Consider the following 26,668-nt stretch of genomic DNA (forward strand, 5'->3'; position numbering starts at 1 on the left):
GAAATGAGCCAACTGGGGAAAGAGAAGTAGTCATGGCAATGTAGAAGGCAGTTTCTTGGCCGTGTGCAGAGAAACATGAGAAAAAGGACCTACAAAGAAAGCACAAGGCTGATATCTAAAGGGTGAGGAGAAATGACCACCCTGTCCAGCTCCAAATTTCTGTCCATCTGTCAAAACTTCATTTTGTCTTTGGGAATAGAACAGACATCATGACAAGCGCCTGTGTTTGGCAAATCTTTTAAGAAAAAAAACAGATTAATGCTTTCTTAAAAGAGAACCTCTACCATATACTCAAAGCCTCAACGTTCCCATAGATGCCTAATAACAAATAATTACTTACGCCTAATAATAAAAAAATTACTTACGCAAAAGGGCAACGCAGCTCCTTCTAAACTCCAAAAAATGGTTGACTTTGAGCAGCCGAGGAGGTAGGTGAAAGGGAACGATAAATTTTCAGGCAGATCAATCTTGGCAGGCTGCCAACACAATCCAAACCTGTGAGGTAACTTGTTTAACACCCTCCTCTGCAGAGGTGTAAACAGCAGGTACTACATGGATGACAAAGCATCACCTACTTTTGTGACAGTGCTTCATAAATACTGGGGGAATGAATGTCTCTCCACACCATTGTTGCACATAAATATTTGTAATAGTTGCTATGGCAGTTGAGAGGGGAAAGATGAAAATCAGAAAACAGTGAAAGCTGTCTGAAAACAAAGGAGCGTTTCCAGAGAGAATTCAGGAAGCCCAAGTACTGGAATTTTTATTCCCCTGAATTCTTGTTAAATGTCTTTGATTAAAAAAAAATCCTGTAAGTGTATTTTCATTATTTAAAGATAAAATAGCTTAGTATTTTGGTTATTTAGACCGGGTGCTAAAAGGTGGCCTTCATTAATTGTGGTTGCCATTTTTAACATCCATGAATCTATTTGATTGTGCCTGGTACTTGAGTGATATGCTCAATTTTTTTAAAATAACTAGTAACAGATCAGGAATCCAGGATAAAGTACTTAAGCATAGTATTTCAGCTCTGTTGGATGAGATACAGAGCCTTAGCACTGGAGTAACTCCACAACTGCATATAGGATAGGAATAAGACGTTCTGCCTTTAAGAACCATCCCATCACTTTTCTGATGGCAACCAGTTCATGAATCTCATCGTTGCGAGCATCCCCATAACATTTTACAGGGGAAACTCCCACTTTGAGTACTGAAAACTCCAAGCTGGTGATGTGTGGACCGATCTTCTCATGGCATTGACACTTATTTCTCTCCAGACAGTAATACTTAACATATTGTATGCTTTTCACTTTCAGAATAATAAATCTGGATATCCTCTATAAGTGTTACCTTTTTGATTTTCAACTGTTCTTAGGTATTTTTTTCCCCATTGCTAAATATGATGCTTTCTCATTTGCTGTTTCCATGCTAAAGTAATTGATCCTTATAGAATAGTACCTTTATTATAAAAAATTCCAGTTAGAACTTCAGATGATATACGACCAACCGCTGTTACAATGCCCTGAGCTTTATATAGGGGTGTCTATTAACACAGTTGTGGTAAGGGCTTGTCACAATTTCCATTATATAGTAAAATGTTATTTTCAGGAATTTAGAACAAGGCTGGAAAAAGTAACTCTGGGCTGCAGTTTTACGTAGAAAATCTTTTCCCATGAGAAAATTATTGTCGCAAATGATGAAAGCGTCAGTCAGTTTGCTTAGCTACTTTTAAGTGAAGCAAGTAAAAAATTAAATATAGTAGTTCAGTGGTTTAAAGCATTTTTTTCTCACTCATGTGCAGCCACCACAGGTGTAAGAAACCCCATGGTCCTGATTCTTACCTCTGCGCATGTTTTTGTATTGCTCATAGTGTAACATTTCCAGGGACAATTGAATTTTCAGCTGACAGAAAGCCACTGTTACACCATACTGCATGGAGGAGGGAGGAATCTTGCCCTTCTGATCCCCATGAACACAGGGAACTGAGCAGAAATATGAATACATTAAGGAAAGAATACTATATATTCTGGCTAAGGATAAGCAATTGATACAGATTCAGACAACTCATCTTCTTTGTACAACTGTCTATTTTTTTCAAAGTTTATAGTACACACCATTTTCTCCTTCAGGAACCTCAGTATCTCACAGAATCACAGAATCTCGGTGGTTGGAAGGGACCTCTGAGATCATCGAGTCCAACCACACAGAAACAAAACAAAACAAAACAAAAAACGAAACAAAACAAAACAAAAAGACCCAAACAAACCACCACACCCATAACAAACACCTCACCACACAAAACCGAAACAAAACAAAACCAAACAAAAAAAAAACCCAAACCACTACACCCATAACAAACACCTCACCACACAAAACCCACCAACCAAGCCTCACGCCAACAGCACCACACACAACACCCCACCACACCCCCATGCCAACAGCACCACGTGCAACACCCCACCACACCCCAATAATCTCAGGCACTAGAGCATGCCCTGAAGAGCCATGTCTACACGTTTCTTAAATCCCTCCAGGGATGGTGACTCCACCACCTCCCTGGGCAGGCTCTTCCAGGGCCTGACCACCCTCTCAGGAAAGTCATTCTTTCTAATATCTAATCTAAACCTCCCCTGCCCCAACTTCAGACCATTTCCTCTGGTCCAGTCGTTATTCCCCTGGGAGAAGATGCCAACCCCCACCTCTCTGCAACCTCCTTTCAGGTAGTTGTAGAGGGCAATGAGGTCTCCCCTCAGCCTCCTCTTCTCCAAACTAAACATGCCCAGTTCCCTCAGCCTCTCCTCATAGGACTTGTTCTCCAGACCCCTCACCAGCTTGGTGGCTCTCCTCTGGACATCTCAGCAATAGAAAAGTGTTTAAGAGCATCTGCCTTGCTTCCACGTTGAAATGTCAAGTATCAAAACAAACATTTAGTGCAGAATTTAGTAGCAAAGGTCCAACTTTTTCTTAACTTGTACTTACATTTAATTTTACAGAATCAGTAGTCCAATATGTGTGTGGGGTGAGCATTACAATATCTTCACAGCTTCTGCAAATATTAAATGATTCTGTTTTCAATTTGGCAGGGGTAGTTTCACTGGAAGTGCAGTATTTCAAAAAAGAGTAATTTGTAAATTTTCACATAAGTGTCTATTTCATGGCAAATCCCCCATTTTTAATCCAAACCAGGTAAATGTGGCAATGACATGCCACTGCCCTTTTTGTAAAACATCTTCATGACTTCACTCACAAATCCCAAATGCACGGGTGCAGCATATTTGAAAAATTATCCTTAAGATTTTTTTCCTAACATTTATTATTACTTGTTAATGTACAGCTCCTGTTATGATGCTGCTTTTGCTTCTCTCCCTTCATGATATATTATTGGCTAATTATATTATTAATTATTATAATATCAGCACTCAATGTGAAAGGCAAGAAGAAATGGTGTATGCCTACCCTAGCCCTAGGTTCTTGCCATCTAATTACTGATATGATATGACAAGTGAGAACAGCAGACGCTGGATGGAGGGAATTAGTTGTATATGAAGGGTGATGTTGCATATGCAAGAAGGTGACAAATTCAATTGCAGATTGAATGCAGGAAATGGGCCACTAAAGCAGTGATTCCAACACACATTAAAACCTTTTGCAAAGTATTCTGCATGTCATTTAATATCACATAACTTGAGGTGGGTGGTTTTGTAAACCTCTCTACCATCGTTAAATGTAGTTCCCTTTTATAAACCACGTGTCCTTAAGTTTTTAAAATTCATTGTTTTACTACATAGGAACAAGCAAAGCTGTTCATTAGCAGTGTTCAGCCACATCTTGAACAATGCATCCATCAAAAATGAAGTCAAGCTGCTTTTTTTCTCTGTGGTGAATTCCTGCCTGTCATTTCTCCATCTTAAAACAAAACAAAGTTGACTGAAGTATGACTGGATCATGTCCTATGTCCCTTGTTCAGGCAGGACTTTTTAAAAAAGAAACCTGTTCGGGATGACTGAAGACTGCAGAATTAATCCCCGTGTTTTAAATCAGTATCATGTTTTCTGGACATTTCAGGTGACACTGTCATGTCAAGAGAAATTTGAAAGTATGTGAGTAACAGCTCCACTGGCAATAAAGCTGTTAGTCTTATGGAAACATTTTTATGTTAAATAGATTAGTTAATTCCTTTTTCCATTGTTTTGTCTTTGAATATGATTGATACAGTAACAATAATTGCTTGACTGTTAGAACAACCAATTTGCAGTATCAACAGATCTTTTAGATACCTAACAATAATTACTAGTAATATTTCTCATGGGCTGGGGTGGTTCGTCCATGGTTTTCCTTTCTGTGGGCCTTCAATTTCCTTATTTGAGTATGAAATGAAATATGAAAGGGAAACAACAATAGTGTTCATGAGAACGTTAATCGTAGTAAGACCTGATGACTGGCAATCCCTTACTTCTGGTGTCATTACTTAAGCTGAATAACTTTCAATTTAAGTATGTTTCTCATTTTTTCTATCAATAATATCTATGTCAGAATGGAGTTGTTAGTATTTAATTAATTAACTGTGAAGGGTCCTGAAATCTGCAAGTGGCACCTGATTAAAAAATCTTATGACACTTACATGCCTCCTCAAATTTATAGTAGAAGCTACTTCTTCATCCTAATTTCTACCTAGATTTTTCATGGATTTACACAAAATAACTTCTCATGCTCTTACGTTACAGCACAAGTCGGACTATGAAAGCCACTGAAGGCTTAAGTCAGGCTTTAAGAACTAATTGATTCTGTTAATATTCCATGCAATTTAAAAGATTATTGCATTGTTTTAGCTGTATTCCATGCCAAATTTCCATGAGGGCTAATTTTGCCATAAAATGTGGTCAAGAAACTGTGTAAGCCATCAAGAAAGTAGTTGCATTTGGCAGTTTTAATTAATTTAAATAATGTAGATGTGGGCATGGCTGGCTGTGGAACATGGATCTGCTAATAGCTCATTTAGAAATATTGTTTCAGTACTTAATATGACCCAACTAACAATTCAGCTTTAAACACTGATGAGTGAACTACTACCACTGATAGGGCTGAGAATAGTTCATTTGATTTCACACACTGAAGATATTTCCCTATTATTTTTAGCTCTAGACTTTCAAATGGGGAAAGACATATATGGTTGAGAGGATGGCTGTGAAAACTGGTGCTGTATTCTAATTGAGATTAAGAATTTTGCTTGCATATGTAAAACAAATGTACTAAAAAAGTAAACTCACTGCCACCAAAACTGAAAACAAGGCACTTCGGAAAATATATGCTGATATATAACTGGCTAGAATTTCCTTCATTTTGCAAAGCCACGAGCCACATGCATCAGCTCACCACAAAGTCATTAGGTCTTTTTAAACTCAGATGAAAAACATTAACAAATACCACAAAAGGCTTTAGTATGGCCCCTTTGTTCATTCACATATGGCAGTTTATAACTCCTGCACCACTTGGGTCGTGTGTTTGTTTAAGCTGCCTCCATCAGGCCAGCCCTGAAAGAACAAAAGACATCTTGAGCGATCCTAAGCAGGAAATGGGCTAATCTAAACATGGCTTGTGACACTATAAGTAGAATAGAAAGGGGAGGGATTGATTAGTCATTAATGTCCAATTGACTCCATATGGATGTTGCAATAATAAGGCCTTTTTCAGTGCAGTAGCGGAGTTATTGAATTAGAGGTTTATGTTTCCTCAGAGCTGACCTTAGGGAATTCCCTTTTGGCTCTTCTTGTTGATGTTTTAAAGAGAATGGAGTCTCTTAACAGGAAAAATGGAAGCCTTATCATAACTGAGTGTAGCATGGATGCAGATAACGTGCTGCAGCATATTCCCACCTCTTAGTATTTACTTAGCACAATTCAGAAGCTTTGCAGATGAAATATTTTACAGTCCAGTTAAATATTCCAGTATTTCGCAAATCACTCATGTCTTTCTCGGGTTTTCCCCCCTTTTCATTCACTCACATGCAGCCTATAAGAAATGTTAGGCCCTCAAATCCCAGCTGAATATTTGTTTAGTGTTTGGAATGAAAGCAGCTTGACAGACACTTCCCTGCAGAGCATTTGTGCTACAGGCATCCCCAGCCTGGAGCTGGTCGTGTTTCCAAGTTGGTCTTACCTAGTGGTGACAAGACATGCCAATAATGCCAATAATACCCATTTATTTTGCCTCTCTTGCTGGTAATAAAGAATGAGGTAGTCTTCTGAATGTGGGTGGGGATGAAGAAGTAAGAGGCTGGCAAGGGGCAAAAGAGATAAATGTCACACTAACACTGCTACAAGTTACATAAGTTATAGAGAAGTAGTAATTTTTGAAACTGCCTCCAAAACTGAACATTCAACTTAATAACTCAAAATAAATGATTATTCTTGTTTTCTAAACTTTCTGAAGCTCCTTTTGCCATTCTATTCTTTTCAGATTTGAATTTTTCTATTTGATTTGAAATATTGCTGTATCTTTCATAAAGGCTGCATTTGTCTGTCTACAGGTTAAGACCAGGAAAGGGCACTGCCAAGCCAGGTTTTCACGCTCCCTGTTTTTATGGTATTTCCGTGTTTATGAGTAAACCATCTCTAGTAGTAAAAGAGTGACTCCTGTTTGCATGTTCATTAAGTTCTGCTCTCTGCAATGCAAGCTGCTAGCAGTGCTAGTTGTATTACAGGGCCAGATATTTTGGAGGTTGCAATCAGTCTTTTCCAAAGTAGACAAAAAGGTCATCTCAGCTTAATGGATAACTGATTACAGGAGCTTTACTACTAACCAGTCACTTTTACACTAGGAATCTAGAAAGATTGTATTTATTTCTATATATCCTATCTCGGTATGCAGCATATTCTCTAGAGTAGCCAAAGATTCATTATCTGGGGGAGTCAGAGGAAATGTATCACTCCAAACATGAATCAATGGCCATGGTGCAAAGACGTATTAAGGAACAACAGAGTGACTGATAAAAATCTCTTTCTTTTTGCTGTCATTTCTCTTTCTTTCCTCATCTTTTTCTCAACCTTTTTTTTTTTTCTCCTTTCTATAGCATTTATTGTTGTTTGCATTCTGGTAACATGTAACTCTGATAACAGCCTGAGGTTTTGTTGTGGTAGATGATGTATAAAATGCAAGGTAAAACCAGGATTAACCCTAATGTGGCAAAGATTTCGGGGAACATGCTAAGAGATGGTGCCTATCCTAAAATTTTTGTCATTATAAAAGGTGAGAAACTCAGATAAAGGCAAGAATAAATAAACAAACAGTTTAGCAGTTGTTACTGTATGCTTCTTAACGTTTAATTCTTGTGAAAATGTTTATCTTTCCTGTTGATGATCAGATTCTTTTCTTGTTCTAAAGGGCAGAGGTTCTTCTTCCCTCACACTGTCATTAGACAGCAATCAGTCTCTTGGGGAACCAAAACACTGTTTGAAATTACTTTAATGAAGCTGTAACATCTTTAGATTCAGCCTGCGACGTTCTTTGACCCAGTGTTGTCCCTAGAGTCTAGTCTGGAATCCAGCTTCCACAGAGGAGTTGACTGCCAAATACCCACAAAAAGTGATCTGCTTTTAGTTTTAAATCATCTAAGTCATGACAAGTTGAGCAAATGGAAAGGATCTAGGAAGTGAGGCAGTCCACACCCTCAAAAGCTAAAAGTGTCACTTTGAGGAAAGCCCCAGCATTTAGGCTGAAGTGTAGACTTCTTTGCCAACTAAACCATTAGGACAGCCAAACTGGACTGCTTTTGCAAGAATTTTTAATTCTGACCAAGCTTTTAATTCTGAAAATCAAAACCCCTTCCTGTGACTGCAGTATGAATAATAACTAGCAGACAGAGCATTATTTGCCATAGACAATTCCCAACTTCCTCCTCTCTTCTCACCCTTCATTAGTAGTACATTTTTATTTTATCTGTTATTTTGGGTTTATTATTTATGAGAATTTCTTGAAAATATTTTCAGAAAGAAGTAAAACACCAACTTCTTTGCAGTTGTATATATCTTTTCTTTAAAAATTTCAGGCGTCTCTTTTAGCCTCTGTCAGTACTATAATTATCACAATAAGAAAAAAAATCCATACTTTGTAAAACCTGTTGACATTGTTTATATAGGGCATAATACTGTCTTAATATTTGATTGACAGGATGAAGTACCTAAGAACAACTAGTTTGAAAGCTTGTTCTTATGTGTTTCAACTTGTAAAAGCTTACTGAGCAGTATGTGCTTTTTATATCATTAGCGCCTCATTACTAAGCTAAAAAGGTACTGAGACTTCCTGGCTCCCCACATAGAATCACATGCACAGGAACATGTTCTTGTAATGCTTTATATGCTGAATATAATTCTGTACTTCTCAGATAGAAGAACATGGAGATTATATTACTTTAGTTATTTGCAAAAATTCATTTTGCAGATGCTTTTGTGATGGCCTATGGGTCAACTTGCAAATATTCCCCCAGAGATCAAGCACAAAGAACATCAACTCTTTGGCTGCTTTTTCAAATCCTTCAAGTGTGGACTTGCTTAAAGCAGATACAGCCAGAGCTTCTTGGCCTTCTTGAGATGGTTGTAATTTATTACTTTGAGTAAGAATTGTTTTCTAACATAAGCTTTCTCTGAAAATAATTTATGGTGGGTTTTTTTTTGTTTGGATGTTTTGGTTTTGGCTTTTTTTGTGTTCTATCTAAACTGTATCCAGATTAAAAAGATGGCCTATAATCTCAACACCAGTAAAGGTCCTCTTTGCCTGCATTAGTATTGAAAGTTGGGTGAAACACAAAATCCTTAGCCCATAAGCCACAGTGAATAAGCACCTTGGGGAAATTAAAAATGGAAAATCATCATGTGGGTTCAAATACGTCTTCTTTCCTTTGCTGTGAGTAGAGTAGCTGAATAACAAATAACAACTTTTGCATCAGTAGTAATTTAATTTTTCAACTTGTCACCAGCTTCCTAATTGTCCACATACTAGTAACAAATTTTATGGCATTATTTTAAAAGATGGAACAACCAGTACATGATATATTTGATTTTTCTCAAATTATATAGCCATTCGTCTCAATAAATGTTTCAGTGTTGACTTACTATGTTTGTAACTTATTATAGTTTCACAATAAATATATTCTCTCTCAAAAGATGGTATATACGGTATGCATGTTCCAAGCCTTCTGACAACAATGGACAGAGAGCCTCCTTAGCCATACACATCCCTGAACTCGTCCTACATGCAGATTGCTTAGCAAAACTACTCTTCCTTTTTGCAATAAAAATCTGACTGCAGCTGCAGTCAGCTTTAAATGCTGAACACCTGTAGCGCGGTACTTAACTTACAATGTATTAAAATAGTTTTGCATCTCACATTTGCCACAAACCTGTCTCCTTTTATGCGCACGCATGTTAGTATACAAATTGCCAAATTGGTGTCAGTTGTAAAGTAATGGCATTGGAGGCATCATAAATTACCATGGTGATCCTCAGGAGAAGACACTGCCGTATACGAATGAGTGTTTTGCTCTCAGGGTAATGTATGTCTTCATCTGGCCCAGTAGTCAGCATATTGCCCTGTGTTGATGGATATAGTTGGCTTGAAACTACACTACATTTCACTGCACAATAAACATGGCTGTCAACACCATATAAAGCAAAATCAATTTATCCTGTATGGTCAGTGCATTTTAAATGAAATTAATGTACTGTGGACCTGGTGGCAAAAAGGTAGTGTATTAGTTATGCATCCTCTATAATAGGACTTTTTTCATGAAAATATATTTCCTATATAGAATTTTTTAAATCGTATACCCAATATAAAGTGTTTTCACACTAAATTAGGAAACTTAGCTTTTGCAAAATTAAAAATGTGTAGGTCAATCACCGAAATCAGTAAATCTGCAGTGTTTTACCTAGTGTAAAGAACTAATCTTCTGGTCTTTGGCAAATAAATCTGTGTTGGGTGCTGTAACAGTTTACAAAAAATGGAGACTTATTGCTGTGCTAATTTGTTTTCATGTATCTTGTTTTTTCAAGGTATTAAATTATATTAACAGTTTGAGGAGGCCTAAGACCCCGTATGTCCCTCTCCCATTATAAAGGCTTTCCCCCTTTCTTTTATAGCTAAGGTATAACCCTAAAAACAGTTGTAACAGTTTACAAAAAATTGAGACCTATTGCTGTGCTAATTTGTTTTCATGCATCTTGTTTTTTCAAGGTATTAAATTATATTAACAGTTTGAGGAGGCCTAAGACCCCGTATGTCCCTCTCCCATTATAAAGGCTTTCCCCCTTTCTTTTATAGCTAAGGTATAACCCTAAAAACATATGCTATCATCACAATTGCAGAAGTTTTTCTGGTAAAAACATGCCTTATCTAGGCTTGTTTATCTCTTTCTCCTGTTAATACTAGTTCTCATAGCTCTGTGAACCCTAAACCCCCGTGAAGCTGTTTGTGGTCCAGAAGCAGGGCTGGATGCATTCAAAAAACTGGTTAAGATTAGCATGTGTGAGTTGAATTGATGGTGGGTAATGATGGGACACTGCCATACATTGAAGTACAGCAGGCAAGGAGAAGCTGGAGTTCTTGCCTCGCACTCCAGAAGCTACAGGATGCATCTACCTGTTGAAGGCAGACAGTTTAATTACGTATATGTGATCGAATGCTCCAAGACACATCTAAAATTCAACTAAAGCCGATGCAACTTTATAATGTTCAGCTCCAAATATAATCAGATCCATACAACTAGCAGCATGTACCTGGCGTGCTATATAATTTATTTTATGAAACGTTTGTCACATGCTTCACTGCTCAAGAAGCAAAGTGAAAGTCTACATCAATTTGGATTCTCAAGCATAACTTGCATATGAGTTTTGTTGAGCATTCAGAACATATATGCTATGTTAAAGTCTCAAAAGGAAACTTTTTCAAATCTCCATACCTTAACTGGAGAAATACCAGTCAATTTGTCTCCTCGCTGAGATGTTGATGCCTGATCAATTACACTGAAATCACTGGCCGGCCTTTCTCTCTGTCTCTCTCCCTCGTAGACCGGGCATCAAAGAGAGAGAGAAAGAGAATGAGGCTGAAATAAACACAGCACTGAAAGCGCTTGTGTCATCCACGTAATAATGTTTTGCATCCATCTTGTTTCTTCCTGCCCTGACATTCCAGGAAGTAAAGCAATGAATGGCTCTGCAGCTAAACTACAGCAGTATTATTGTTGGCCAACAGGAGGTGCCACTGTGGCTGAAGCTCGAGTCTACCGGGACTCGCGGGGCCGAGCCAGCAGCGAACCCCACATCAAACGACCAATGAATGCTTTCATGGTTTGGGCAAAGGATGAGCGCCGAAAAATTCTCCAAGCCTTCCCTGACATGCACAACTCCAACATTAGCAAAATCCTAGGTAAGTGCAAGACGACGAACAAATCGCGACTGTGACTAAACCAAAACGGAGAGAAACTCAGAAGGCTCCGCTGTAGCAGTGTCAATTGGCAGAGGTTAGTTATTTTTGGAGCTGTGGAAAGATGAGGTTATTTATATTGGTGACATAGGCTAGTTACTTCCTTCTCAGATATGCAACTTCTCTAATTTTAGGACATATTCCATTTGGGAAATGTTCGCTGAAATTGGAACTACTGCAACTCATACAAATGAAGACTCGTGGGTTGTCTTCTTTTCATTCCCTTCCTTTTCCCTTTCTGCCCCTTCCCTAATACTTTTTATTTTCAACGGCAGAGTCACAACATGCTTTAAAGCCTTAGCAGCATTCAAAAGGAATGTTTTGTGAAATCTGTTGCAAGAGTGTATCCTGATAAAAGGTCTAATTGTGAGATCCGGTTAGAAATCACCTGAACTACAGATCTCCTGAGTGCAAAATGGTACTTGCTGGAGTAATTACTGGGAAAAAAAATTAATACACTGCAAAATCAAAATCAAAGGTTTATGTCAGACAGTGCAGTGTCAAAGAAAGAAACCTGGCACAGTTCAAAAGGCATGTACATGTATACCTTCTCGCATGCAAAATGATGTTTGGTTCAAAATGTTACAATGTTCAAAAAGCTAAGGAAGCACTAGTATCATACAATTAAAATCTTGCTTAGTTAGAAGACACTGTAGTTAGTATTTAATTTTTAAAGATTGGGATGATCAGAGAATATATCATGGATTATATTCTTATATTTTGCCACTGTGCAAATAAATTGGCTCATTTTCGAGAAATTTTTATTTGCTTTTTAAGACCCCTCCAGAGAATTAGAAACATACGTGAGAATGAGTGGTGAAATGTTAAAACCCATATTTGCTTTCTGAGTCTTTTAAGTGAAAGACAGATTCCAAATGTAACTCGTAATAAATAAAAGTAAAAATCAAGTTTCCTCTGTAATCAGTTTATTGTGAACTTTGAGTTCAAATACATTCTTACAAAAGTTTGTTGCATGTTAGTTCAATCAGAGGCAAGAATACATAGAAATAAATGCTACTTTGTCCTAAAACTTCCAAAATCTTAGTAGTTCTCATATTTTTGTCTACCATATAAGTAACTTATATGAATAGCCTTTCATTTTTGTATAAAACCTGCACTGTTTCAGTGTTGGCAGCTGTAGGGAATATATATTATTTGTGTGCATTCTGTGAAAAAACTATTAGGACATAGTAACTGTATTCATTAAAATGTAAACTTCCAGCATAAATATTTCAGAAGTGCCAGCAATTGAGTGTTTGTTAACCATGGAATTAACCTGTCAGTATCTGCTCTGCCACAAATAAGTCCATATAATATCTGTGCAAGTTTTCCAGGACAATGAGAAAAGAGACTGAAATATTAGAACTGACACAGAGTATTGCTGGCTACGGATAATATTTATACAACTTTTCCATTTGTTGATGTATGAAAAATCTTGGTAAAAGAATAGCTTCCACCCACGTTTACCACAGCTGTAATCATTTTATTCATATAAAAGACACCAAAAAGCTATTTTCTGCATTTCTTATCCCCTGGAAAAAAAAAAACCCACAGCAAAACCAACATTCTCTATTCAAGTGTTTAGATAGCTCCTTATAAACAATACAAGAGATCTCAATACTTTTTTCCTTTTCCTGTGTACACTGTGTTAATTTTTAAACTTTTTTTATTGATGCAGCTTTCAACAAGAGTTTACAGTACCTGAAGTGGTGTATATAATTACAATGTGCTTTCTGTTTTGTTTTTTTTTAAAGAACATAAGTTTGTTAAATGAAACTTTCTGAGTGCAGTTCTGTGCATTTATTACATCAAGCTGAAAGATAATATGCATAATACGTTTTAAAACATGGTAAGGTGCCAATATTATGCCAAGCTTATATCAGAAGATCAGTAAACTTAAGACACCCAGACAGTAAGGGTTTCTTCATGATTTTGTTGAATCTGTAAGGTCTTGATTTTTTTTTTTCCTGGTACACAGTAAGGTATTAATATCTATTAGTAGGAGCATATAGACCAAATCCTCATAAAACTCTCAAAGCAGCATGTATCCCTAGGCAATGTGTTAAGCTTTTAACAGTAAAAGTATGGTTGTAGATCCTACTTAACCATAATACTGTGAGTGGTATTACAAAGGTATAGAATTATTCACAGATTAATGCTCATATCGTAAAAAAATTAAATAGTCTGTTTTGCAGCATGAGGCTGAGATTTTGAGAAGTAAGTTCATTTTAAGTGCACCTATTTAATAGAGTCAAGGTTCTTTTAAGGTGTCTCACATCGTGCATCCCAATATATGTGCTGGCTCATGTAAATTCAAATCAGTTTATTTAATTAACTTATTTAAAATTTGTTTATTATGGCGAGAAGGCACGTTGGAACGTGTGTGTGTAAAGCTAAACCTGCTATACCTGAGCACTCACTGATGCTTTGTATCAATAGGATCTCGCTGGAAGTCCATGTCAAATCAAGAGAAACAACCTTATTATGAAGAGCAGGCACGGCTAAGTAAAATCCACCTAGAAAAGTACCCTAATTACAAATACAAACCTCGACCAAAACGTACCTGCATTGTTGATGGAAAGAAACTGCGCATTGGTGAATACAAACAACTGATGAGGTCTCGAAGACAGGAGATGAGGCAGTTTTTTACCGTAGGGTGAGTACTATTGTTTTAATTGTTTTCAAAGACACAGCGTGCTGTTTGAAAACAAATAGACCTATCTGTTTAAGTCAGACTAATGTCATTTAGAAGGTAAGGATTTGAACCTGTAGAACCTTATTAAAAACATAAGATATATCACGGAATATGGAGCTATCAGCTTGCCACTGAATGCTGATTATGAGACTGATTGTGGAATTCTTTAAAGTCAAAAGGAGTTGTTTCCCATTAGCCTGAAAGGTTTGAATCATGTCTTTTGTGAGTTATTAGTAAGCTAATCCATTCTGGTTTAGTAATGACTCCAGGATCATTTCCTAAATTAAGACAAGAACAAAGACAAAAAGATTATTCCAGTGTAGAATGAGTCAGGAGAGGGGGGAAAAGGACAGGAGTAATAGCAGTTACACTAAGAACACACATGAATGAATGATATCATAGCATGAGGCTATTAGGAATTTTGTTATATATAAAACTCTAGAAAAAAAAAAAATTTAAAAATAAGTGTTTTAGGAGGAGTCTTTCAAGTAGCGCATAGAAAGAATGGGTAGACTTACAACTCAGAATATATGGCTCCAAAAGATCCTGGCACGGTTTTAAAAACATTGTGGGTTTTTTAACAGTATATGCTCTAGTCTTCAGCAGAGAAAGCAGCACTACGAAAGATCCACATGCTAAAATAACAAAAGTCCAGTAAAACAACTGCACCATAACTGATTTCTCTCTCCTGTTTTTTTTTTATGAATTAATCTGTGATGCTCAGTGCTCTAATACAATGTTCCTGGTGGTTTACAAAGATTTGAAAAGCTATCTCCACTGCCAGCCTTTCCAAATTCACAATGTTCTGCTTATTTCTCTAATCACAATAGTCTCCTTTTGTTGAGTACTTTGCTACCAGATAATTGACCTTCACGTCGATTATGTGCCCTCATTTTTGGCTTGGGATGCAGAACTCCTGTTGCAGTCAATTATTTTGTGGTACAGCCTGCAACAATGTGGGCTCTCTCTTCAATCAGTAAATAGAAGTGGTTTTGATATCTCAAAATAGCCTTCCAGTCCACAGTTTTGACAGAGTTTTTTATTCTTCACTCTAAGGGAAATTGTTTACTAATAGACTTCCACCAAAACTGTACATAGAACTCTAAATAGAAATGTGAATTTATACATCACATCACAAATTATATTCAGATTGAGGGAATGAAACTCTAGCTTGTATCTTCCAAAGCAGATTGACAGACGAAATCACATTTAGACAAGAAATGCAAAAGAAATGCCAAAACAGCAGTCAGAACAATTTGAGAATTGTTTGCTAATTCAAACCAGTATTAAGCAGTAGCGTTTTACACATTGGAAATGGTGGCTAAATATGGAATATGGAGGATGGATTTTAAAAACTTCTGTAAGTGCCTACTTAAAGACTGATACTGTGATTTAAAGAGAAAAAAAAAAAGAAAACTGTGCAACCTAAATGTAACATATTTCTCATATATCAGACAATATGATCACAATGACCGTGGTAATGTCATCATTTTCTTGAAAGGATTGGTTCTAATTCATATTTATGTTAAGTCCACATGGTCTTCACCATCCATGCCAAAGAAGTTTTAAACTAAGAGTAAATTACCTTCGTGCACTTTTATAAAGATGCAGTGGACGTTACCAGAAACAATGACTTTTAGTTCTACAAGTGATGAAAAAGGGGGATGTGAAGTCTAATGGATGCGTTCAATAAAGGTGAAATGAGATCCATGTTGCAGTTCAATATGAATATAAATTTTGATACTGAGGAAACACAGGCTTTGATTTTAAAAAATTATTTCATGCTTTTCTGTGACTTCCCACTGTTGTCCCAAATTGCTTTTTTCCGTAAAGAAAAAAATTAAAACTAAATTATTGAAAGAGACCAAGCAAAAAAAGTGAAAAAATGAGACCAAGACAGCTTTTTTGAAATGAAACATAAAACATGGTATCATTTAGTTCAGCAGAAGAGTTTACAGAGTAATAAAAAGCAACTTTTCATCCAAATCAGATTATAATTAAGTGAAACACAGTAATTAAGCCCAGCAGCTTCTGAAACTTATTCTTCCTTGTGTTTAATGTAAATAGCACATAAGGCATCAGCTGGGACAGTTTTCCGAACTGACCTTGTACACCCTTCATTTTACCACTGTTTTGATGAAACAAACAACATAAACTGTCCTTCAGAACTGTAGAGTTGAGATGCCATTTCCTTTTCAGAGTGAAATAGGAGACAAATGTGGTTTTTAGGATTGATTTTATGTTTACAGTAAATATTTCAGTGTAAGACAGAGAACAGAAGTACAAAAGAGACTCCAATGAAATGTGCCTAGTGCTTCATACTGCCTGAAATCCTCCTTTTTTTTTTCCTTTTTCTTAAAGAACATACCCATTAAGTTGGAAATGGGTATGCCAAATTGGCAAAAAATTATCACAGAATAAAAAGATAAATAGGATATGTGCGAAGAGAAAGATAGACCTTCAAAAATTCACTAGGGGAAAGTATAAATAGCAAGAAAAATTATATTCTTTCATATTTATGTTTGGTATTCTCTTACACCAAACGTACATTTATGGCTTAAGCAATCCAGTAAGGGTTAGGTCCTATCAGACCCCCTCGGGTGAGCCATTGGCTAGCACAGAATAATCATGCTCTGTCTGTAACTAAAACACCCCCTACCACAAACATAGAAAGAGTTTTATACTGCTTGAACTTTTAAGATGCAAAAATCTCATACTGCTTACTTCAGTGAGCTATATGCTTTGATAAACATTGCAAAGACACACAAAAGTTGTTTAGAGAATCTCAGTATACAAAGTAGCCAGGCTTTAAAACCAAACAGAGAAATAAGCTTATGAATGGCCAGGTTCTGTTCTGATTTTTGAAGAGAAGCTTCCAATGAATTAAATGAGAATGAAGATTTCTTGCAATAAATTGGGCAGGAAATTCACGTTTTGAGATAAATGGTATATATGTGATAGACCAGCACAAAAATCTAGAAACTGGCAATCATTTCAAAGAACAGAATGAAACTTAAAATGGTGTAGGCCTCCTATTGCAGCCCTACATGAATGAATTTTGTTCCAAATGAGGCAGATAATATACAGAAATAATTCATGTTTAATGCAGAGTATACTAAAAATTTGCTGGTTTTAATCTAGTGGAAGCTGAATCTCAAGGCAGCCATGTCTTTAAAATAATTGAGTTATTTTTAATAATAAAATTATTAATGGGAAATTGTGAATGATAACTTCAGCATAAGTTAATCCCTGAGCAGACTTCAAGTGATTTACAATTTATCTTCAATAGTACTTTTTTTGTAATGCATAAATAAATGTGAACTAACAAATGGATCATATATAAACCATGAATTCAGACATTTTAAGCTAAGAGTCTGTCTTTTGTTGCCATAAATCATGAATTCAGACATTTTAAGCTAAGAGTCTGTCTTTTGTTGCCTTGTCTTACAGAAATAATTCAATTCTCAGTCATTTTTACAATCTAATACACTCTGAATGCCAATATGATACATACATTTCTGTGCAAAATGATGTAACCAGTAACTTCTTTGTGTTTTGCCAGTGTAAGATGTTTAGAATAAAGTCTTTATAGTGTTTATAACTACTGTACACACATAGTCTGAATGTTGCTAGACTACTGTTTTGAATAAGGCTGTGATATTATACTGCTGTAGCTTGAATTTAAAGTAAGTACACAATGGGTGCTTTTGTGAGATTTACTGTTATTTCATTCCTTATGGAAATGTAAGTTTCAGGGGCGTGTAGCATATAAGCATTTTCCTTAATGCAATTGATTTTGCTTCAGTCATTGAAAGAGCTGTCAGAAAATAGTTGGGAAGGAATCAGAAAACAATGGTAATTTGCCAATTTAAATGTTTAGCTGGTTTTGCAAAAGTCAGAAGTGAAACGTTCTCCAGGAAAATCCTAAGAATTTTAATGCCACAAACTTGTGAGCAGGTCAATTGGTCTACGACTTTTCATGTTACAGCCTTTTTTTTTTTTTTTATTTATGTATTTTGGGCCAAATCTTTGACCCCAGACATTCTAGCAATGCTGGCAGAGCAGATAGGGAAGTGACCTGTAGCAATTAGCCACATAAGGATTTCTTTGGCAAAGAAGAAATGGTGGAGGCAGGAGTAGTTTGAAGCCAGGGTCCATAGCCATGAGTCACCATTCCTCACAGATCTGAAGAGATAGGAAGATTTATGTTGGGTTCTGGAAATCTTAACCAGGCAGAAAACATGCATGTGCAGCTGTGTTGAGCTGTAACCTGTAGCTCGCAGTACAGCATTGGCCAAGAAGGCCAATGGTCTCCCCAGGTGCATTAAAAACAGCATGGCCAGCAGGTCAAGGAAGGTCATCCTCCCCTTCTACTCTACCCTGGTAAGGCTGCATCTGGAGTACTGTGTCCATTTCTGGGCCCTCCCCGTTCAAGAAGGACAGGGAACTGCTGGAAAGAGTCCAGTGGAAGGCTACAAAGATGATTTCCTCTCATGAGGAAAGGCTGAGAGACCTGGGTCTGGTTAGCCTGGAGGAGAGAAGACAGAGAGGGGGTCTCATCAATACTTATAAATATCTAAAGGGTAGGTGCCAAGAGGATGGGGTCAGGCTTTACTCAGTGGTGCCTCTTGACAGGACAAGGGGCAATGGACACAAGCTACATGTTTTTCTGAACATGCAAAAAAACTTTACTTTGAGGGTGACCAAGCACTGGAACAGGCTGCCCAGAGAGGTTGCAGAGCCTCCTCTGGCAATATTCAAAACCTGCCTAGATCCATTCCTGTCCACCTTGCTCTAGGTGACCCTGCTTTGGCAAAGGGTTGGACTAGATGATCTCCGAAGGTCCCTTCCAACTCCTACAATTCTGTGATTCGGGGAAGTATGCTTTTATCTCCTTGCTCCAAGGTCCTATGATGGGCAAAACTTTAGTTATGTACAAGCATAAAACATGTAGAATTTAATGCTATAAAAAAATACTATTAACATGAGAGCCTTTAAGAACTACAAATAAGAGAAAACGTAATGGCCAGAGTCATAGGTCAGAAAGTCCAACTCATCCTTTCACTGAGAGTGGTTAGAATTTAAATAAATGCTCTAATTTCTTCTCCCCTCCCCATCCTATAAAATCTAATTACTTAGAGAACGATAACACTCATCTCCAGTAACATATGCCATCCATATAGTTTGTGATATCTTAAAATAAAGCTTTCTGGGATGTAATGCAGCAATTTGGACAGAATTTACAGTGACAACCTGATCAGCTCTAAATAATAACAGGGCTCAAGTGAGAGGTAGGTGTCCAGTTAATGGGGGGTGTGGGTGCCCTTGTGTAAGTGCTAGCATATTTTTACTAGCAATAGATAGCAATTTGAGAAACTTCCCATTTAGGTCATACAGTTACCACGTTTACAGTTCCATGGTGAGACATAGGTAATTTAAAGCTCCCTATATACTTTAGAATGGGTGGTACTTGGACAAATATACCCTGTCCCATTGAAATGTGGGTATGCAAAAGAGTTTTGCTAACTTGATACACATTTGAAAGAATATCTGAATTTCTTAACTTAGTCTGTCCCTTAGGCCTTAACACTGACAACCATCATTTCATCATCACCTCACAACCCTGTCCTAAACAGATATTTTTTTCCTTCTTGCTGCTTATAGATTGTCAATTTGCTTCTTAAAAAACGCAAACTTTTTAGGGGGGAGAGGTAAGGGTGAATATTAGAGTTCTGATCCTTAGTGTCACCTATAACACAAGAGCAGCTTGCACTCAATCATTCTTTGAGTATATTCTACAACTCTTACTAGAAGAGTTGTAAAGACAACATTTTCCAAGCATCTTTTGGTATTAATATTGTGGTGTTCTTTGATGAACTATTGGTGGTACTTCGTTTTGTGAATTTACTTACTCTGAGAAATATTGGAAAAAGATTAGTACCAGCAGTTGTTAGATGAGCAGATTAGAGAGAACTAAGTGTGTATGGCCTGCTGACAACTATGTAGAATTTTGCTGTGACCATGTGTGGGTTTCTTTTTCCTTTGCTTTGTGGAAACAGTCATTAATGCAAACATTTTCTGTGTATAAAAGTTGTGGAGGAGGTACATGTGGGGTTTTAACAGTATTAGTTTACACTCCTGACAACATACAATCCTAAAACAGAAATGTTCCCTTGTGGGGTAGGTGTTCAATTTTATGGATAAAGTATTGAAAGATGTTTGCGGAAAATCACTTGCAAGCAAATACATTGGCTGAAAATTGTTTTCACAGAACATTTATCAGACCATTTAAAAAGTGAAAATTTAGTGAAAAATCCCTAGCTGTTTGTAAATCATCTGCAAATCATCATTTGCAAACAGGAGTATAATGACTGTGTCAAATGAATTACTGCAATGTTTTTGCTCGCTTCTAGCCAGGTGTACCATACTTACCCAACAGATGTTTGAATTTCTCAGGCTGTGCAGAGGCTTTAGGAGTCAAGATAGCAGTATCAGATACGACAGTACTACATGCTATTTTAATATCTTACACAGAGTGTTCATGATTTGGCTGTCTGTATTAGCTCCCAAACTTGAAGGACTTTGGTTTCCCCGTAAATCTGTAGTGTGATATTTATCAAAATTAGAGTTTGATCAATGAACAATAAAAACTCAACATTTAAGGTCTTGTAAATAAGCTTTGCATTATTTTGTGTATTGATTTAGCCAATGGTTAAGGATTTGTGAGACACTGGTTTATGGAATGTCCTTATGAATTTCAGCATAGAATGACATAGTGGTCAAGAAGTTATAGATTCATTAGACCATTCAAACATACCTGACATTGTTTCTCCTGCTAAAATTATGTAATAGTTCGCCAATACTTGGTCAATATTGCTCTAAAGAAGGTTGGGAATAAATTGAAATACATGATTCTTTAAATAAATTATGCAAATTGGCATGTATGTTCAATACCAAGTCAATATTAAACCAGCATCTTCCAGGGCACTTGGGTATTTTTAGTACTGCAGTATATTCATTCAGTGTTACATCTGGAGTATGATGTAGATTTTCTTCTTTCAGACAAGTTACATTCCTTCTTTTTCTCTTAGCTTTACTAAAGGTAATCACCCAGAAATAATATGAGAACGTTTGTATGAGTGTTTTAATATGGAAAGTATATTATTAGTTAATTAACCCAAATGTAAGGAGTAGATTTAATTAGTTTGTAGCCAATAAGGGCTTCACCATGGAATGGGTTCAGCAACCTGACCTTTAGTCAGCAAAGCATTTGAATATACATACATCACTGTAAGAAGAGACATTGCACCACTTAGTACAGCTATGTACGTGCTAACAGTAAAGCTTGTGTTGAATTGCTTGGCTCGTAGTTACAAAAGCCCAGTTTAGTTTTAGACAATACCCAGGTAACGTTGTAACCTTGTGAACAAAGTTAAGATGTGGCAAAAGTAGAGGTAGTGCCCCCTTAATTGAGTCTTCCCGTATATTTGTATTGTCAGAATAAATCAGACCTGACACTGGGTCCTCGGGAGGAAGTTTTAATTTCTGTAGACTGCCATTACCACAGAAAAAGAACATTTGTTCTTTTTTTCAAGTACTGGGCTTCAAGAACATGGTTTTACACATCAAATCCTGAAGAACAAATGGCATTCTGATCATGGATTAAAATAAAAATCACAAGCCAGAAATGAACCATTAAAAGTATTTCTAAGTGACATAGGAGTCTAGTTAGCGCTTAAATAGTAAATAACATCTAGTTAGACAATGTTACTTAGTCACCTATCTGCCATTTTAGGTACTGACAGGTCATCTTGAGGTCCCCTCCTTAACAGAAGCGTTTGTCAGGAATTTGGAGGATTTGTATTTTGGACACGTGATGTCTACAGCAGCATTTAGGCATCGCCCAGGTGCCTGAAGCGTTTTGATGATCTCTGTCCAAGTGCTAGTCTGCATTATGGTTTAAATTAACACATGAAATACATAAAAGAATCAATGTTTGGTAGTTCAAAAGACGGGTTGCTGTAGTGCTGGGAGGTCTGGTTTAGTGATGATGCTCCTTGTTTGTTGTGTGGGTGTCTATTTTTGTCAGTCAGGTTGACGGTTGGACAAGATGATCTTTAAGGTCCCTTCCAACCTAGAAGATTCTGTGATTCTGTAATAAACAGTTTACTCTCCAGTTGTCCTTGGGGGAAGCTAAGATGACCCAATGCCATACAAGACCAGACTGTGAACCCCAGAGGAACGCATCAGCCTTTCTAGGAAGCGACCCGTTTTTCTTTCATTTGGACATGCAGAGGTCTTCTTCTCTGAACACAGGAAATCACGTTCCCCTCCTTTTATTTTTTTTTTTTTCCCTTCCAGACAACATCCTCAAATTCCAATCACCACAGGAACGGGGGTTGTCTATCCTGGTGCTATTACTATGGCGACTACCACACCATCACCTCAGATGACATCAGATTGCTCGAGCACCTCTGCCAGCCCTGAGCCCAGCATCCCCGTCATTCAAAGCACTTATGGTATGAAGACGGACAGCGGAAGCCTGGCTGGAAACGAGATGATAAACGGAGAGGATGAAATAGAAATGTACGAGGACTATGAGGATGATCCCAAATCAGACTATAGCAGTGAAAACGAAGCCCACGAGGCAGTCAGTGCCAACTGAGGAGTATTCACAGAATTAAAGTACTCAGACTCATTTGGGTTTTTTTTTGGGTTTTTTTTGAACAAAAGTTCTTAAAGAGCCTGCATGCATGTGTGGCTCCTACAGTTACATCAGCAGAATGGTCTTAAATGTTTCTTAATGTGTGAGACAGATTGTTTCCCTAATTTTTCATGAACTTGGGTTTTTTGTTTTTGTTTTTTTAATTTAGATGAAGACATATATTAAATATCAGACATCAGGACTTGAAAACCTATATGAATCAATAGCTGTCTTACAAGTCTTACCTTTTGTCTTTTTCCTTTTGGATGCTGATAAAGGTTTAAGTTACTGTTTTAGATGGGGGTTATACATTCTCACTCAGGTATGCTGTGCCAGCCTACAGGTTGTGAATGTGTTTTTATTCTGGATTATTTTAGAAAACAAAACCTGCAGATTTCATATTGTGAAGCAGAACAAGTCCGCAAGTGTGCACATCTGTGCATCATAACTCGTCTTTAAAAAATAGTCTCTGAATTCCATTTTTTTTCCATATGTATAGCCGAACTTCTGATGTGCCAAACTTTTCATAACTTTTGAATCTTAACATTTAAAAAAAAAAAAGTCTTAAAGGAGACACTGTAAAGTCTTAGACAATCCTTTGACATCTTAAAAAAAATATATAAAACCTAATTTTTTCCAGAATATGGTAAAGTACTCAGGAATCTGGAGACAGGATATTCTTAAGTAGTGAACATGGTTGCCATAGTGCATGTGCCCAATTGCTTTTGCCTCTTGATGTGCCATTAGTGTGAAATTTTAAGTAAGCACAAAAGAGCGATCACCAGCTATGGACGGGCCTGTCTTAGCAGTGTGAGGCCACCTCTGATTACATTCTTTACCCCTTTGCTTTTAACCCTTGCATTCAGTCTTAACACATTTTCTCTTAAATAATTTATTCATTCCAGAATGTCAAGGGTCCAAATACTTAATATTTATTTTTAAAAGTACTGTTGGTGGCATTACACTTACAATTCCTTATTGATATTTTAGACCCCCTTCTTTCTCCTCCCCTAAATTACAAAGGTATATGAAAATCAAAGTGCACCTGCTACTAAAATGAACATGACATTTATGAATGAGAAATTCAGTTGTTCCTGTAACACTGTATGTTCAAGGAGCACTTGGAAACACTCTGCTATATGTAATGCAAAATAAAGTGAGTACTTTTATATGTACATACAGTACAAATGTTCCTAAAAAATTGTGTTTATAGTTATAAACCTCTCTACTTAGACAGCAAAGGCAGACGTACAATTCAGTCTGCATGTAGAGTCCACCATGCTGAATTTTTAGGGCCTGTAGAACCCTGCAGTGAATCATGGCTCTGTACATCATGTTCCTGTTGTCACCTGAAGGAACTGTTTGCTACCTTAAGTATTTATGCAGTGATTTATATGTGAGACTCCTAGTGGGGGAGGGAAGGCCACAAAAATATCTGACTTGCTAAGCTGGGAAAACAGCGCATCAAAAATATTTATTGAATATTAGTCACGTGGGAATGTGACCCAGATTTTGATGAACGCTTGTCGAGTGCTCTGGGCTCTTTGGATGTAAGGTGCTATAGAAACTAAAATTTTTATTTGTATGACTACCAGAAACAATGCAATTGCTGGAGAAAATTCTGGGGAATAGACAAGAGAGGGATATTCAAAACTGTGAATTTATTAAATTTCAGAGACGGCAAAGAAATTGCCTTTATTTTTCTTTCCTCACACTCCACTCCTGTTCACAAATATATCACTGTATATATGTATCTACAGATCCAATGGGACTGATGAAAACATGTGCAGAAGCTCCTCAGCTCCCTCAGCTTTTATTTTGAATTGGATATGTGCAGCACATTGGTGATAAATTCAGGCTCAGGCTGAGAGGTAGGAGTGGGCCTAGAGCTTCCCACAGAGCTGAACAGGCTTTGTTTAGGGCCTGGACAATGAAAGAAGTATAGTTTTAATGCTGGTTTTATCCTCGTGCTATCATACTGTCGTGCAGAAATTCCAATGAGGTGCAAGGACAAGATGCTGTGCTGGGAGCAGTCATTTTCCTCCTAGCCCCACTCATACCTGCTCGAGCAGAGACAGCCTTTGTTGCCACTGTAGGAAAAACCACGTTTAAACGTAGGAGAGCGACCCCCAAAACAAAGAAGATTGTTCAATTTACAGGACGATTTATAAAGATAATGGCATAGAAACACAATGGTCAAATTTCTCTGGCCATTTTGTAATTTGGAACAAAATGCTATATTTTTAATATTTATTTGTGTTCTGAGTCCATGTCTAATAAGCAATAAACTGGTCTAGCCAAGACTTTAAAGGCATATGCTGTGTCGTTAGCTGGTGAGCGCCCTCTTTAAGCTGGCTAAGGTACTATAGAAAGTGGGTTTTGTTCTTATAATTGCTTGGGAATTTGAACTGTTTTTAATACATTCAGCTCGGATTGGGAGGAGGATACCATTATTTCCTAAAAAAAATGGCTATTTATTAATGTCTTACATAATTCTCCAGTTAGAAGTATCTCTCCCTCCCCCCATATCACTTTCTTTTTCTCTTGCTCTCTTTTTTTTTTCTGGTTTTGTTGCATAGGTAGAATGCTGTATTGCTAGCATTGTATTTTATGTAATTATTTTTTTTTGCACAAAGGCAAACATTTAGATTAGTTGGTTAATTTTTTTAAATTTTATGACCATGCCAAAATAATATTCTGCAGGCTTGTGGAGAACAAAGGACTGTTCTTTAGGACTGAAACTTGATTTTGCTTGTAGTACAAAAAAACATACACTCACAGATGTTGTTTCGTAAGTGTTATAAGCACTGGATATAAATGGTATTTTTTATCACTTCTGACTAATGTGAAACTGTTGTACGAAAACTACATGAACAAAAGTCATCTGTTTCGACTCGTGTGGGCCTGCCTCACAGTTGCCGGATTTGAGTCATTTTTATGTCTTGTTATTTCATTTATTTATGCAAAATACATGTATGTATGAACACTTTGTTTTAGCTCCAGCCCTGCCTCAGCGCTGATGCTCTGTATGTTAAAGCCACATTCTTGAAAACGACTGGCTGTTCAGGAATCGCCAGCTGGTAAAAATTGCATTTATTGGCTGGGGTAATGGGAGGAACATATCTGAATCTGAATCGTGCATATGAGCATTTTATTCTATTTATTAGCCGACATTGGCTCTAAAACGTCATTAGAAATCAAGGAAGGACAATCATAAGGATACAAAACGACATTTTTACTTTATTAATCGGAGCTCAAAACAAAGTTTTTGGTGAATTTACCATCTCATTTTAGAATTTTTTTAAATTGTGTAAATATAACATAGGAAATAGAATTTTATTTTTTGTTCATGGATACTTAGTGAAGTATAAGTTATGTATTTACTTTTGTTCTATATCAGTGTATGTTGGTCCATATTAAATGCTGACAAGTCACTGTACCTCATGTAGATGCTGAATTTACACCCGCAGTGTGAGCGCAGTATTGTGGACCTGTAGCTGGGACAGCAAGATGCCTCACTTGTGCTCTCACTGATTTTTAATAGCATATTCCACAAACACAGAATACTTTCTTCTTTTTTTAGAAAGGTGATACATTAAACATACCAAATTTCTGATACATTTGATAGGAAACACAATCTTCAGAACCCAAGTAAAACTGATGAGGTATTTAACTTCTTAACAAGAATGACATTTGGAAATCAAAAGCATACCCTTGGAAAGATTATCATGACTAAGGTGACTCTTGCAATGCAGTTAAGGCTTAATAATATCAAACCTTAATTTTCTACATTC

General features: G+C 36.9%; 1 protein-coding gene across 1 annotated transcript in view; it reads left to right on the forward strand.

Annotated features, from left to right (window-relative positions):
* The window catches only part of SOX6 (SRY-box 6), a 272,975-nt gene extending 246,662 nt beyond the window's left edge, over positions 1–26,313 (forward strand). The window contains exons 14-16 of the mRNA XM_014962253.1: positions 11,185–11,418; positions 13,915–14,131; positions 22,532–26,313. Coding sequence (XP_014817739.1) covers positions 11,185–11,418; positions 13,915–14,131; positions 22,532–22,835 — 755 coding nt within the window. The 3' untranslated portion in view covers positions 22,836–26,313. The remainder of the gene's footprint in view (positions 1–11,184; positions 11,419–13,914; positions 14,132–22,531) is intronic.
* Positions 26,314–26,668: the final 355 nt, after the last annotated feature.

This window comes from Calidris pugnax, unplaced genomic scaffold (genome assembly GCF_001431845.1).
Source record: "Calidris pugnax isolate Ruff unplaced genomic scaffold, ASM143184v1 scaffold593, whole genome shotgun sequence".
NCBI classification, from domain to species: domain Eukaryota; kingdom Metazoa; phylum Chordata; class Aves; order Charadriiformes; family Scolopacidae; genus Calidris; species Calidris pugnax.